A 13006-nucleotide genomic window follows, 5' to 3' on the forward strand; every position below is an offset into this window, starting at 1 on the left:
AGTACATTAGTGGAGGATTTATTCTGCTTTATTAACCTGCAGTGCTACCACATTATTGCGGCCCAGAAGAGAATGTTCTAGGAGTGACCCTGCAGTCTGCTCTGCTATAGAACTAATGAACCATTCTACTACGTATAGATCTATGGCTCTGCCCCTTATATTTTGATATCATGAAGGTTTGTTCTGATTTGCTGGAGGGATGTGTATATGTGCTGTTGTCTACTAAATCAGAAGGAAGGAAGGAAGGAAGGAAGGAAGGAAGGAAGGAAGGAAGGAAGGAAGGAAGGAAGGAAGGAACTTGTGTTCTTTCCCTACATGTGCCATCTTTTCCAGAGAAAGTGAGAGGATGGATATAACTTGGGATGGAGCAGGAGTTGTTTTCACCAAAACGGAGGTGAGGAGCACAGGAGAAACAAAACAAAACAAAAAAAAGTGGAGAAGTGTATGAACACAACATTAGTTTTCCATATGAATCAGACCCTCATCTTGCTTGCACCGTAAAGTTAAATATTGTCAAAATAGAAGATGCACTTGGAAAGGAGAGGGAGGGAAATTTGATTTATAGCCAATATTATTAATAATAACAACCTGCACAGAATCAGATTTAATACAAAGGAATCAGATACACAGACGCAGGAAGTCAAAGTACAATGAATATGATCAGAGGCCACACAGGTTTGAATGTTTTCAAATAATGGCATAGTTGAGAAGATGATTAGAGCAACAGTTTCAGCTAAGAGACCTGACACACTTTGAGGAGATAATGATAATGGAGAAAGAAAATAGAGAAACCTCTAATGTTAGGCACACACGAGTCAAGAGAGGGGAGGGGGACTAGGGGGGAAACAAAGAGGGAAGAGGATCAAAGCAAAGTGGGTGAAATTGCTCCTTTTTAATAGCCCTTTTCCTTGCTGATCCAAGCAAAGAAATACACATGCAGAAGAAGGCTTTTGAAGGACATATGTCAGTTATGGGATCAGGCATGTGCCTTTAAGAAGAGCCTATTGGATCAGACAAATAATGGCCCATCTATTCCAGAATCCTGTTCTCATGGTGTCTCACCTGTGGGAAACCTGCAATCAGGATTTGAACCCAAGACACCTCTTCCATCCTGAGGTTTCCAGCAACTGGTATTCCACTCAAAGAGGATGTGGGGTGTGTGGCCTGTAGAGGGGAAGTGGCCTAAATGGGGTCCTGAGGGCCAGATATAGAACCCCAGAGGGCCAAATTCAGGCCCTGGACCTGAGGTTTCCAACCCCTGCAATTAAAAATTGCCCATTTCTGTTCAGGGCAGTCTTGAGCAGGTCACGTACCCTGGTGCTGAGGGGCGGAGATCGCTCCGGCGCCCCCGCCCTCGCAGGGCGCAGCATGGTTTCCACGTGGCTTTGCCACACGTCGCCCTGCCTACCGGCCTGGCGCACTGCGCCACCGGGGGTCTACCTAGAGCCGGCCTTGTTTCTGGTCCATCTTATTACATTTACTCCTCCTTTCTTTGTCTTAAACATAGCTGGCCAACTTTGCCAGAAGTGCATGATAATGTATTTTATTTTCCTACTCTACTATAGTTGCTGCTTCTAGTAATCTTCAGCATATAGTGCAAAGTACACGAGCAGCTGTTGCAATAAGGGCCTGTGATTCTCTAGAGCTCCTATTAACATTTTTCACATGTCAATAAAAAAGCAACACAGAGACCTGTTATTGCAATAACTGCATTTTTATATTACTCCCGTATTTTCTACCTGCTATGGGAGGTCTAGCATGCATGATAGAAGCTCCCTATTTCTTTCCTCCTCTAAAAAATAAATAAATCCCACCTTTCTGTAAACAGTGTAATAAGTAACAGTTTTTAATGATATTTTGGAGGGGTGATAATGTGCCATTTGGACATTTCTTTATAACAGCTCTCTCATAAGCTAGTAGAGATTCATACACTTGTGTGCTATTTCCATACCTTTTACCAATTTTCAAAGTGTATCGGTTCCCCAAAGCATTGTGCCAAACTTATATATAGTTTTTAAATTCTCCCATTTCACAGTATTATCCTGGTGATAGCATTACCCCAGGTTGTAAGGTGGGTGTCCCAGAGAGGAGGGATACCAAGGCATGCAGAGAAATCCTGCTTCTTAAAGAAAAGCCTTGCTTTCCCCAGTCCCACCCTCCAGGAGAAAACAGCATCAACTGACAGATGCCAAGGACTCCAGTTGTGCACTGTTCTCATGCAATATATGAGGAAGGGCTACAGTTCCCAGGGAGCAACTTTCTATTCCCCTTCTCTGTCTTGGTACGCAGCAGCGAGTTGGTAGGAGGAACCAACACTTCTTCAGATACCATGCACACGAAAGCTCATACCTATGACAAACTTAGTTGGTCTCTAAGGTGCTACTGGAAGGATTTTTTATTTTTATTTTGACTGCATCAGACCAACACGGCTACCTACCTGTTTCCATTTTTAAGTTCGGAATAGAGTAGTTGCTTTGGAAGACGATCATCAGGCATCCGCACAACATGACCAGTCCAACGAAGTTGATGTTGAAGAATCATTGCTTCAACACTGGTGATCTTTGCTTCTTCCAGTACACTGGTATTAGTTCGCCTGTCTTCCCAAGTGATGTGTAAAAATTTTCAGAGACACCGTTGTTGGAATCTTTCAAGGAGTTGGAGATGGCGTTTATAAGTGGTCCATGTTTCACAAGCATATAGTAAGGTTGGTTATTGTAAACAAGCACTTTGGTTTCTTGCGAATGTCCCGGTCCTCAAACATTCTGCACTTCAATCGGGAGAAAGCCGCACTCGCAAGTGATACGTAATTTTTTTCGGAGCCATTGTTGATGAAATCACCACCATCATCATACCAGGTTGGCCTTTAAGAGGGTCCTGCTTGGAACCCCATAGAGCCAATGGCCAGTTTGTATAGACAATACTAAACATGATAGACAAATGTCCACAGAATGGAAGAGGGCAGGATCCCCAAGGATGCGCTCTATGGGGCACCAGGCCTATGGGCATCGCTTGTGGACAATCAAGGTGCCTGGAGATGGATGGTCAGATCATGCACCCACAGCAGTGACCAGAGGAGAAATGACCAACTGGGAAGAGCACAAAGAGAAGAAATGCCATGGTACATCTGCACAACTGGACACTTCCATCTGTCCCAGCTGCAGCAGAACATGTCTCTCCTCTATCAGTCTCTACAGCCACAGCAGGTGCTGTAACTCTCCAACAATTTGACTTCACCCCTGAAGGTGCACTCTTCCATTGACAGAGGTATGTCTACAAGACCAATGATTTGAATCAGTACTAGGCAGCTTCCTGTGTTCCTAGATACATGGTGATTCAGCTCACCAACTGGATTTGACAACCTGAGCAACTTAATAGAACGGATGCTTCTGAACCCAATTTGTAATCGCCCCCTGCCCCACAAGAAATCCTTCAAACAATGTTTAGGGCTGCCTTCTTACAGTTTAAAGATCAGCGTCTCAACCCTCCGTAGTATCATGTCTCATCTAGGGACGCAAAAAATTCAGTTCATTTTGCATTCAAAGGTAAACATACCTAATCTGCAGCTTCTGAAACAATAAGAGAATTGAACACCGCACAGCCATCCTTCAAATTCTCAGTTCTCTAAATTTTGCAGTGGAGCTCTGCAGCCTGGTGGTGCTCATATAAATGCAAATTCTGGAGCAAAGTAAACATAAACATGCAGGTATTGATAAAAAGAAAAGAAAAGAAAGCATAGAAGTACTGTACGGAAAATTGCTCTGCACAAATTGTGTAAAATGTGTATTTTAGGAGAAATCCACACTGAAATAAATTCTCACGGGGACTTAGAAAGAATTGCAATCTGATGCAGAAATGCGGAGAACAGAACTGAGGACTGGGAAATCAAGAAACTGAGAGCAATTGAAAAAAAATCGGATTTACCCATCCCTACACTCAGTCCAATTTCTCCCCCCCAAGGCGGTTTCAGCCAGCAGTTTCCATCAGCCTCAGAAAGTGCTTCTAATAGTCAGGAACGATGTGTGTTGTAGTCCCAGGTTGGGTGAGGGCGCTCTGCATGGAAGTGAAGCCAAAGGGAGGGCTGGTCTCCATGCAATAGCTGTAACTCTGAAAACCATCATTTGGAAGCTTCTGCCCAGTTTTCCTTCTCGTGGGACGAGGAGGAACATCCAAGACCTTCTAGAGCTGGATTAATTCTGGCAGACAACAGGAGGGAGCCATGTGTTCCTTGCTCCCATTTCTTATTTTCCTTGCAAAGATTACTCACTATTAAGATAACAACCTCACAGCCCCTCGGGCCAGTATGGCTCATCTGTTAAAAATAAATGGGAGAGGGAGGTAGCGTCTCACTGCTAAGCAGAAGTAATGCAGATTCAGCGATGACGGGAGACCCCCCATCAAGTTCAGCCAAGCAATTTCCTTGGCTGCCCAACACCATCTGCTAAATGTCACTTAAAGTTAGACCATGCTTTGCCTGCACTCTTGACCTCTGTCTTCCCCAACCCAACCCAACCCCAAGGCTCCAAGATGGAGTCAAAGTGCTATTGACAATTGTGCCCTCAACCTTTTTGGGACTGCCCATTCTTTGAGTCATGGCAGCCTTAGAAAACAGAACAGAACAGAACAGAATAGAAGCATTCAGTGAGATCGCTAACTCGTAAGTACAGCACAATGTTGGGGATGTGGAGGTCCACCATTTCAGGGTTTTGGACACCAAACTACATGAGATAAAGCCACAAAATGACACTTGAAAACAGAACATGCTTTGAAAGGGTCCGTATCCCTACACAACATGGCTAAGATCAAAGACAGGGAGTGGCGAAGAATTTGGGGTGAGAGTTGTGTGTGCACCCTGGCAGACCCTTTAAGTGTCCGTATTTTCCAGGGACAGTCCTGGATTTACAGAAGCCATCCCGGTTTCTGATTTGATCCCAGAATGTCCCGCTTTTCTTTAGGATGCCCCTATTTACATCGGAGAAATGTTGGAGGGTATGGAGTTGTGCAATCCCCAAGCCAAGGATATAAATAACTATACAACCTTTAGAAGATATCTGAGGGAAGCCCTGTATATGAAAGGTTTGTTGTTGTTTTTAAAAAACATGTGTAATGTTTTATTATGTTTTATATATTTTGGAAGCTGCCCAGAGTGGATGGATCAGCCCAGTAAGATGGGTGGGGTATAAATAATAAAATAATCATCATCATCATTTATATTATTATTGTATAGGACAGGGTTTCTCTCAGATTCTCATTTATTTTTATTTATTTTCAATCGTACGTGGTTTTCTCATCGTTTCAAAATCAGTTTGCATCTTTCAGAAAAGTCCCACTGAAAATTAACCAGCATTCGATTGCAAAGTTCTCCTGTTATACACATCTTCTCGTTGCAATTTTGCCTACTGTAATGCATGCCCTGGTATATATATATATATATTTGAATATAACTCTTGGCTGGCAAACTGAATTGCATATTTCAGAGAAAGGCGAATCTCAAAGAATGACTACGTTTTGGTCCACATGTTGTTTTGGGATGGATGAATTAGTGAAGTTTGCCTTTAATCTGAATTGAATCCTCCCCATTCAGATGGGTAAAATGGGAACCAAACATGCCATTTAGCTTGCATAAAGCAACTATTTCCATTTCTCAATCGCATGTGGGAACTTGATGGATGGCCAAATCAGCCAAGAGCCAAAGCTCCTTCCAATATGTTCATTGATGAGTTCCTCCAGGACTAGGAGAAGGCGGTGGGTTGGGAAGTCATGAGACGGAGTTGTCAAGGAGATAATGTCATGGCTCATTATGAAGCCGGATTGTCTTTGGAGGGGCTAAATGGCCAAAAGAAAATTGTAATCACCCTCCAATAAACACATCACTCGACTCGGGAGGAGTATTTAAGGACAGGCTGGGCTTGTCATAATGAGAAGATTATTTTGGCAATGAAAACAAGCCCCTGGGTTCCAAAGTGTCGCTTGCTATTTAATCAGAAGAAAGAACACAGTGTATAATTGTCAGAGATCGGCTACACTTCCACAGTTCTGTCCAAGATCCCGGTTGCTGAGAAATGGCAAGGGTAGGATCGGATGAGGTTGGCCGAAGAAGCTCGTTGCCATCCTTGAATTCTTAAAGAGGTGGAATCATAAATTTGGAGGGTAGAGAGCAGGCTTGGCATTCAGAAAGTCCTACTTTCAACCCTTATCATCTCTAGATAGGGATGGAGTGGGAGCAGGGCAAACATGGTGAATAAACAACTGGGCAGTACTAAGTTATTCCAAATTCATTCTATGTTCACTTCTGAGGCTCACTGGTGGGCTGAAGATGACTCATTGCCTATCAGCATAACACACATTGGGGGGCTGTAAAGAGAAGATGAGATAACCTTATGTATAGCACTCTTGACAGTTGGGAAGAGAAGCAGACGAGCAATTCAGCCAACCGACCAATCCTGGCAATTTTCAAACTGTGTTCCAGGCAGCGACCATCACAGCTTCTTATAAGTGAAAAGGCCAGTAATGGTAGGTGTCGTTAAAGGCTTGGAGGACACGCCAGGCAGGAATCTAGACAAGAACTTCATCGTCTCTCTCAGATGACAGTAGAAGAGCAGCGGGAAACTCCTGATTCCTCCCAGATATAAGTCCAGCGCCACCTAGTGACTAAACTATTTAATGATGTTCTCCACACAGCTGACGTTCCCTGAAAGTTCAGTGCTGCAGATTCTTCCATGCAATGTGCTGCTGCAGGAGAGTGTGGGGTGTTTTCTACAATATATTTTCAGTTCATGAAGGCTCAGCAGGCCTGAGAACACCCTAGAACACTTCCCAGGATCATAGAATTGATGAGTTGGAAGGGACACTGAGGGTCATCTAGTCCAACCCCCTGCAATGCAGGATTTTTTTCCCTAACATGGGGCTCAAACCATACCCTCCAACATTTCTCCAATGAAGACAGGGATGTCCCATTCCATAATGATAATTTTATGATTTATGCCCCACATATTTTACTGGGTTGCCCCAGCCACAATGGGCAGCTTCCAACATACATAAAAACATAATAAAACATTAACATTTTTTTTTAAAAAAACACTGTCCTTTACAGGATTGCCTTCAAACAGCTTGGGGGTCAGGTAACTCCATACCCTTCAACATTTCTCCAATGAAAAGAGAGACATCCTAAGGGATGCGGGTGGTGCTGTGGTCTAAACCACAGAGCCTAGGGCTTGCTGATCAGAAGGTCGGCGGTTTGAATCCCTGCGACGGGGTGAGCTCCTGTTGCTCAGTCCCTGCTCCTGCCAACCTAGCAGTTCAAAAGCACATCAAAGTGCAACTACTGCTCCGGCGGGAAGGTAAACGGTGTTTCCGTGCGCTGCTCTGGTTCGCCAGAAGTGGCTTAGTCGCTGGCTCCCTCGGCCAATAAAGTGAGATGTGTCCAGAAGAGGGCAACCAAAATGGTCAAAGGCCTGGAAATGAAGCCTTATGAGGAACGGCTTAGGGAGCTGGGCATGTTTAGCCTGGAGAAGAGAAGGTTAAGGGGTGATATGATAGCCATGTTCAAATATATAAAAGGATGTCATATAGAGGAGGGAGAAAGGTTATTTTCTGCTGCTCCAGAGAAGCGGACACGGAGCAATGGATTCAAGCTACAAGAAAGAAGATTCCACCTAAACATTAGGAAGAACTTCCTGACAGTGGGAACTGTTCGGCAGTGGAATTTGCTACCAAGGAGTGTGGTGGAGTCTCCTTCTTTGGAGGTCTTTAAGCAGAGGCTTGACAGGCATATGTCAAGAATGCTTTGATGGTGTTTCCTGCTTGGCAGGGCGTTGGACTGGATGGCCATTGTGGTCTCTTTCAAACTCTATGATTCTATAAGAAACAGTGATTTGTATGTGTCGTATATGCAATATAACGCCTTGCCACCAGATGGCGACATGGAGTCCCACTTTTCTCTACCTGTTTTCCCTATTTAAATTTACAACGCTTTAAACCGAAACGCTTCTTTGATGTGTCTAGATCCAGCCTAAGAGTCTCGTGCTCATACTGACATATGAGGTTCACAGCAGGGGTGAGAAGCATTTGGCCTGTGAGTTCCCCCACCTGGTGCCATATGAGCTGTCAGGTGCGGGGCAGATAATAACATGTCTCCACGTGAAGAATCAGGAGATTTAAGTCAGCTCCCAATTATTCCTTTGCTAGTAGAGCTGATTGATAGCGCTGGCAGCAACCCCCACTGGAATTGGCAGCGCTAGCTGAGGAAGCGCAGCACTTTGCAAGCACTAACTAGCAACTGATCATCGGTGGCTGGAAAGTCCTGTGATTTGCAAGGGCTGCCAGTCAGCAGGAGATGGGGGAAGATAAAGAGCTGGCCAGCTGGCCATTTTACAGGGATACCCAGGTACTCTTTTTAGAGGCCTGTCACTGTGGAGTTTTCCCTGGAGAATGGAAGTTTGAAATGCACTGAGTCAATCAAGGGATCGCTAGAAAATGGGAACCAGTTGCTCTACGCAGAGCACTCGTTTCATTCACGCCTTTTCACCATTTTCTCCCTCAAACTGCCTTCAAGATGTGTAGTTATAACAAGGGGGAATGGAGCTCCCCAGCTATTTACCATTGCAACATTACATCCCACTCACAAGAACACTGATTGAAAAAGGCTTATGGGTAGGAAGAAAAGGGGGAGCACAATTGGCTTTCCAGCACAACATCGGCAGAGAAGAATGGATTTTAAAGGGAGATGGATAGATATCTGTTGTTAGAAAAGCAAGCTGCTTCAAAAACATCTCAACACCGGAGATTACCTATGAACAAAAGGCCCACGAAGAAAAGCCAGCGTTGGATTAATCTGATGTCCGACAATTCCCTTCAAAGAGCCCAAACATGTTGTTTTTTTCATGTTTCCCATGCCATGTTGATTTTTCTTCTTCTCTATGCTTGATACTCCCGTATGAAGCATAATCCCGTAGAAGAAATGGAGTGGCCCTCATAGTCAACAAAAGAGTGGCGAAAGCTGTACTGGGATGCAATCTCAAAAATGATAGAATGACCTCGATACGAATCCAAGGCAGACCTTTTAACATCACAGTAATCCAAGTTAATGTACCAACTACCAGTGCTAAAGAAAGTGAAATCGACCAGTTCTATGAAGACTATGAAATTGACTAGTTCTATGAAGACTATGAAGACGCGGGTGGCGCTGTGGGTTAAACCACATAACCTAGGGCTTGCTGATCAGAAGGTTGGCGGTTCGAATCCCCGCGACGGGGTGAGCTCCCGTTGCTCAGTCCCAGCTCCTGCCAGCCTAGCAGTTCGAAAGCACGTCAAAATGCAAGTACATAAATAGGTACCGCTACAGCGGGAAGGTAAACGGCGTTTCCATGTGCTGCTCTGGTTTGCCAGAAGCGGCTTTGTCATGCTGGCCACAATAACGCGAGATGAGCGCCGCAATCCCGTCGTGACTGGACCTAATGGTCAGGGGTCCCTTTATGAAGACTTACAACACCTTCTAGAAATGACACCAAAGAAGGATGTTCTTCTCATTATAGGGGATTGAAATGCTAAAGTAGGGAATCAAGAGATAAAAGGAACAACTGGCAAGTTTGGCCTTGGAGTTCAAAATGAAGCAAGGCATTTGCAACCTTCCAGTAGGCATCTGAAAACAGGATGCTGGATTAGATAGGCCTTTGGTCTGATCCTGCAGAGATCTTTTTATGCTCTTATGACTGTGCTCAGCCCTTCTTAGGAAAGTTAGCTGCTCAGCCCTTCTTAGGAAATCTCGTCTTGCCGCTGACATCCTTCTAATGTTTTAGAATTGTCAACCTATTTCTCTAAAACTCTTACTCTTTCTAAACTCTAAGTATTTCCTCATTTTCCTCCTGGTGTCTATGAACCCTTCAGATTCTGTTAATATCCTTTTCAAGGGAATGAGCTTCCTTAAAACAACCTGATCGCCTCTTCCTGAAAAGGCAGCTGTTCTTAAAGTTCACTGGGTAGGAAAATTGCAATTAGGAGAATAAAGGGAATCACTGACTGAAAAATACAGATAGAAAACAATAAATGGCCTATTGTCAGCAGGAATTCGGAGCTAACCCTAAAAGAGGATCAGGTACCTTGCAAAGTCTTAGTGGTGATTTGAAAGAGGAATAAAAATATTTATGTATAAGCATCACTCTGTTGATTGCAAATGAATGCCTGAAGGCTAAAGAATGTATGGCTCAGAGACAGATAAACTGAGTGGGACTTGGCTGTGTTACAGAACTGTAGAGAATGCATTCATACAAAGCTGGAACTAAAACTTTTGGGAGATGTGTGGCTTCTGCTAAAAACCAGACCCCCCACATCTCCTCGTTCAGTACCGTGAGACTGCATCAGCTGAAGTCTAGTGTACAGATCAAGGGAAGTTAGAGTACTACTCTATTCTGCCTTGGTCAGATCCAGTGCCGGATTTAAGTATAAGCTAAAGAAGCTATAACTTAGGACCCCACTCTCTTGGGGGCCCCAAAAAATTTTAAAGGGAAAAAAACCTGGATATACATTTCCAAAATATAAGATAAAAAACAAATAAAATAAAACCTACATACAGCAACAGTGTTTTGTGTTGTGTAGGCTCCTATTATGTAAGTAATGGGCCCTGGCTTCTAGCCCACTTCCTAAAATATCACTGGTTTGCTCCTTTCTATATATAAGGTGCCTACATTCTGCATGGACTGGTTGCATGGCAACGGGCTTTAGATACCCGTTTGGTCCATAAATTACCATATAACATATGTTCGACACAAAAAACAGCAACAATTTGTGTTGACAAAGGACAGCTGGACATATAAAGGGCCCCATTACCTTCAGTAGCTTAGGGCCTCATCAAACCTAAATCCGGCCATGGTCAGACCCCGTGAGTCCTGTGTTCAGTTATAGGCACCTTAGCCTTGCCATACATCCTGGAAATTCCAGAAATGCCAGGAAATTGAACACCAAAAATTGTGTCTGGGGGGAATTTTTGAATTTAAAGATATGTCAGAAATTTCCAGGACATATGACAATCCAGATGTTTCTTTTTTGGTTATTGTTGTTCTTTTCTTTTTCTTTTTTTAATTCTGGGGGAGGCTGCGCCCCGGTGACAGTGCAGTAGTGGAGCTAACCAGGGGCGGGGAGGGCAGTCCACACCAGGTGTTACTTTTGGGGGGGGAGTGGTGCAGTGTGTTATTTACTTATTTAGCAATATATGCCACCCGTCGTGCCTCCATCACCATTTCCACCTAGCCTGGGGGCGTGGCTCAGGCTCACCTTGAACAGCTAAAATGTTACTGGGAGGCCACTGGGACATTGCTGGAGCAACTCTTGGGTTGGGGCAACTGGCTAATATGTTTTAAAATGTTTTAGATGCTTCTTAAGATGGCAGTGGGCCGAGCTTTCTAAAAAAAAGCTTCCTCAACAACTTTGGTTAAAAAATAAAGCGCAACAATTTTGTTGGTTTCCTAAAAAAAACTTAACATCTTGGGGGGGGTGTCAGGAATTTCCCTTTTTGAAATATACCAAGATGATCAAGATTCTGTAAAACCAAGCTTTATGAGGAATGGTTGAGGGAGTTGGGTATGTTTATCCTGGAGAAGAGGAGACTGAGAGGAGATATGATAGCCACCTTCAAATATCTGAAGGGCTGTTGCATGGAAGAGCAAGCTTGTTTTCTTCGGCTCTTACCCACAAGGTAAGGCCCTGAATAAGAAGGGCATATTTGCATTTCAGGAAATTCTTCCTTCCTCTCTATCTTCCTCTCTGACAAATGTCACAAATACTGATCAACTTTTCTCTTCTTTCACAGGGCATCTGATCACATCACCCAATGGAAGACAAGCCAAAGACGCCGTGTATTCAGGCCATGCATCAATGTCAACTTCAGTGAATATATTGCACTAAAAAGTGTTGTAGCCAATAAACTCTGCAATTATATAAGCAGGAGAAGATCTAGCGGTTTCTGCTGATTGGTAATTGTGACAGTGCTCCCTTCACTTGAGGCCCTGACGTCTGACCTCTGAATATAGATTTCCCCTGTTCTTAATAGCTTTTTAAATCCCATTCTATCATAAAGTAGCTTCTGCACAGAACTCTTGACGCTCTGGTTCATTTTGGTCAGTGGGGAAGAGGTGTACTGTACTGTAATGTCGCAGCACAGTTCCTGAATTCTGATCTGAACCAAGAGACCAAGGGGACAGTGCAATCTCAAAACCATACTGTGTTTTTTTTGGGGGGGGGTGCAAGAGGAACATAGACCCTGCACTGATCAAATGCAGCCTTTTCTAGATATTGGTGTCCTCCAAATGTTTTGAATGCCACCTTCCATCACCCCTGGCCATGGGTCTGCAGACCCTCCAAGTGCCCCTATTCTCCAGGAACAGTCCTGGATTTGCAGAATCTGTCCCTGTTTCTGATTTGATCCCACAATGTCCTGGACATGAGGTGAGGCAATCTCACAACTAAATGGGTCCCAATTGCTCGTCAAGGCCCTGAGCCCTCCCCCATTCTTGAGAATAAAACACATGCACACCAGAATTTGGGTTAACGGGATAATTAAGGCCACAACTTTATTGGTTACAGATGTGAGTGGTATTGGCTTAGGCACTGGAAGTGAACCAACTATACCTGACTCCTGCCCACCATGCAGGTAGTCTGGTAAGGGTCAACCACCAGTAGGGGGGGCCCTGTTGAGGGACGTCAACTGAGAGTTCCCCCGGGATCCCTGACGGGGTCATGGCATGGCCACAAGATCCACCCCCGCTCCAGATCCCTTTAACAGACTACCCTTAAAGAGGAGGGGCAGGTGAAGGCCACAACTTCCCCTCCCCTAACCAGGTTTTACCAATATCTAACCACCAAACCTTACAATGTTGTGACGATTGCTATGAGGCAGGCAAAAACCACATGGCTGGTACCAGTTTGCCAAGTGGGAAAATTCCTACCTGGCCAACCTCAACAGGCGACCAACCATGGTCCATAGCAAGGCCAAGATGGCAAACACATGAAAATAGGG

At 44.3% G+C, this 13006-nt stretch overlaps 1 protein-coding gene across 1 annotated transcript in view; it reads left to right on the forward strand.

The window, feature by feature from the left end:
• TSNARE1 (t-SNARE domain containing 1) overlaps positions 1 to 11910 on the forward strand; it is a 381230-nt gene extending 369320 nt beyond the window's left edge. Inside the window, exon 12 of the mRNA XM_060277563.1 lies at positions 11801 to 11910. Within this exon, the coding sequence (XP_060133546.1) occupies positions 11801 to 11809 (9 nt within the window). The 3' untranslated portion in view covers positions 11810 to 11910. The remainder of the gene's footprint in view (positions 1 to 11800) is intronic.
• The last annotated feature ends 1096 nt before the right edge of the window (positions 11911 to 13006 follow it).

The sequence above is a fragment of the Zootoca vivipara genome, chromosome 8 (genome assembly GCF_963506605.1).
Source record: "Zootoca vivipara chromosome 8, rZooViv1.1, whole genome shotgun sequence".
In the NCBI taxonomy this organism is placed as follows: domain Eukaryota; kingdom Metazoa; phylum Chordata; class Lepidosauria; order Squamata; family Lacertidae; genus Zootoca; species Zootoca vivipara.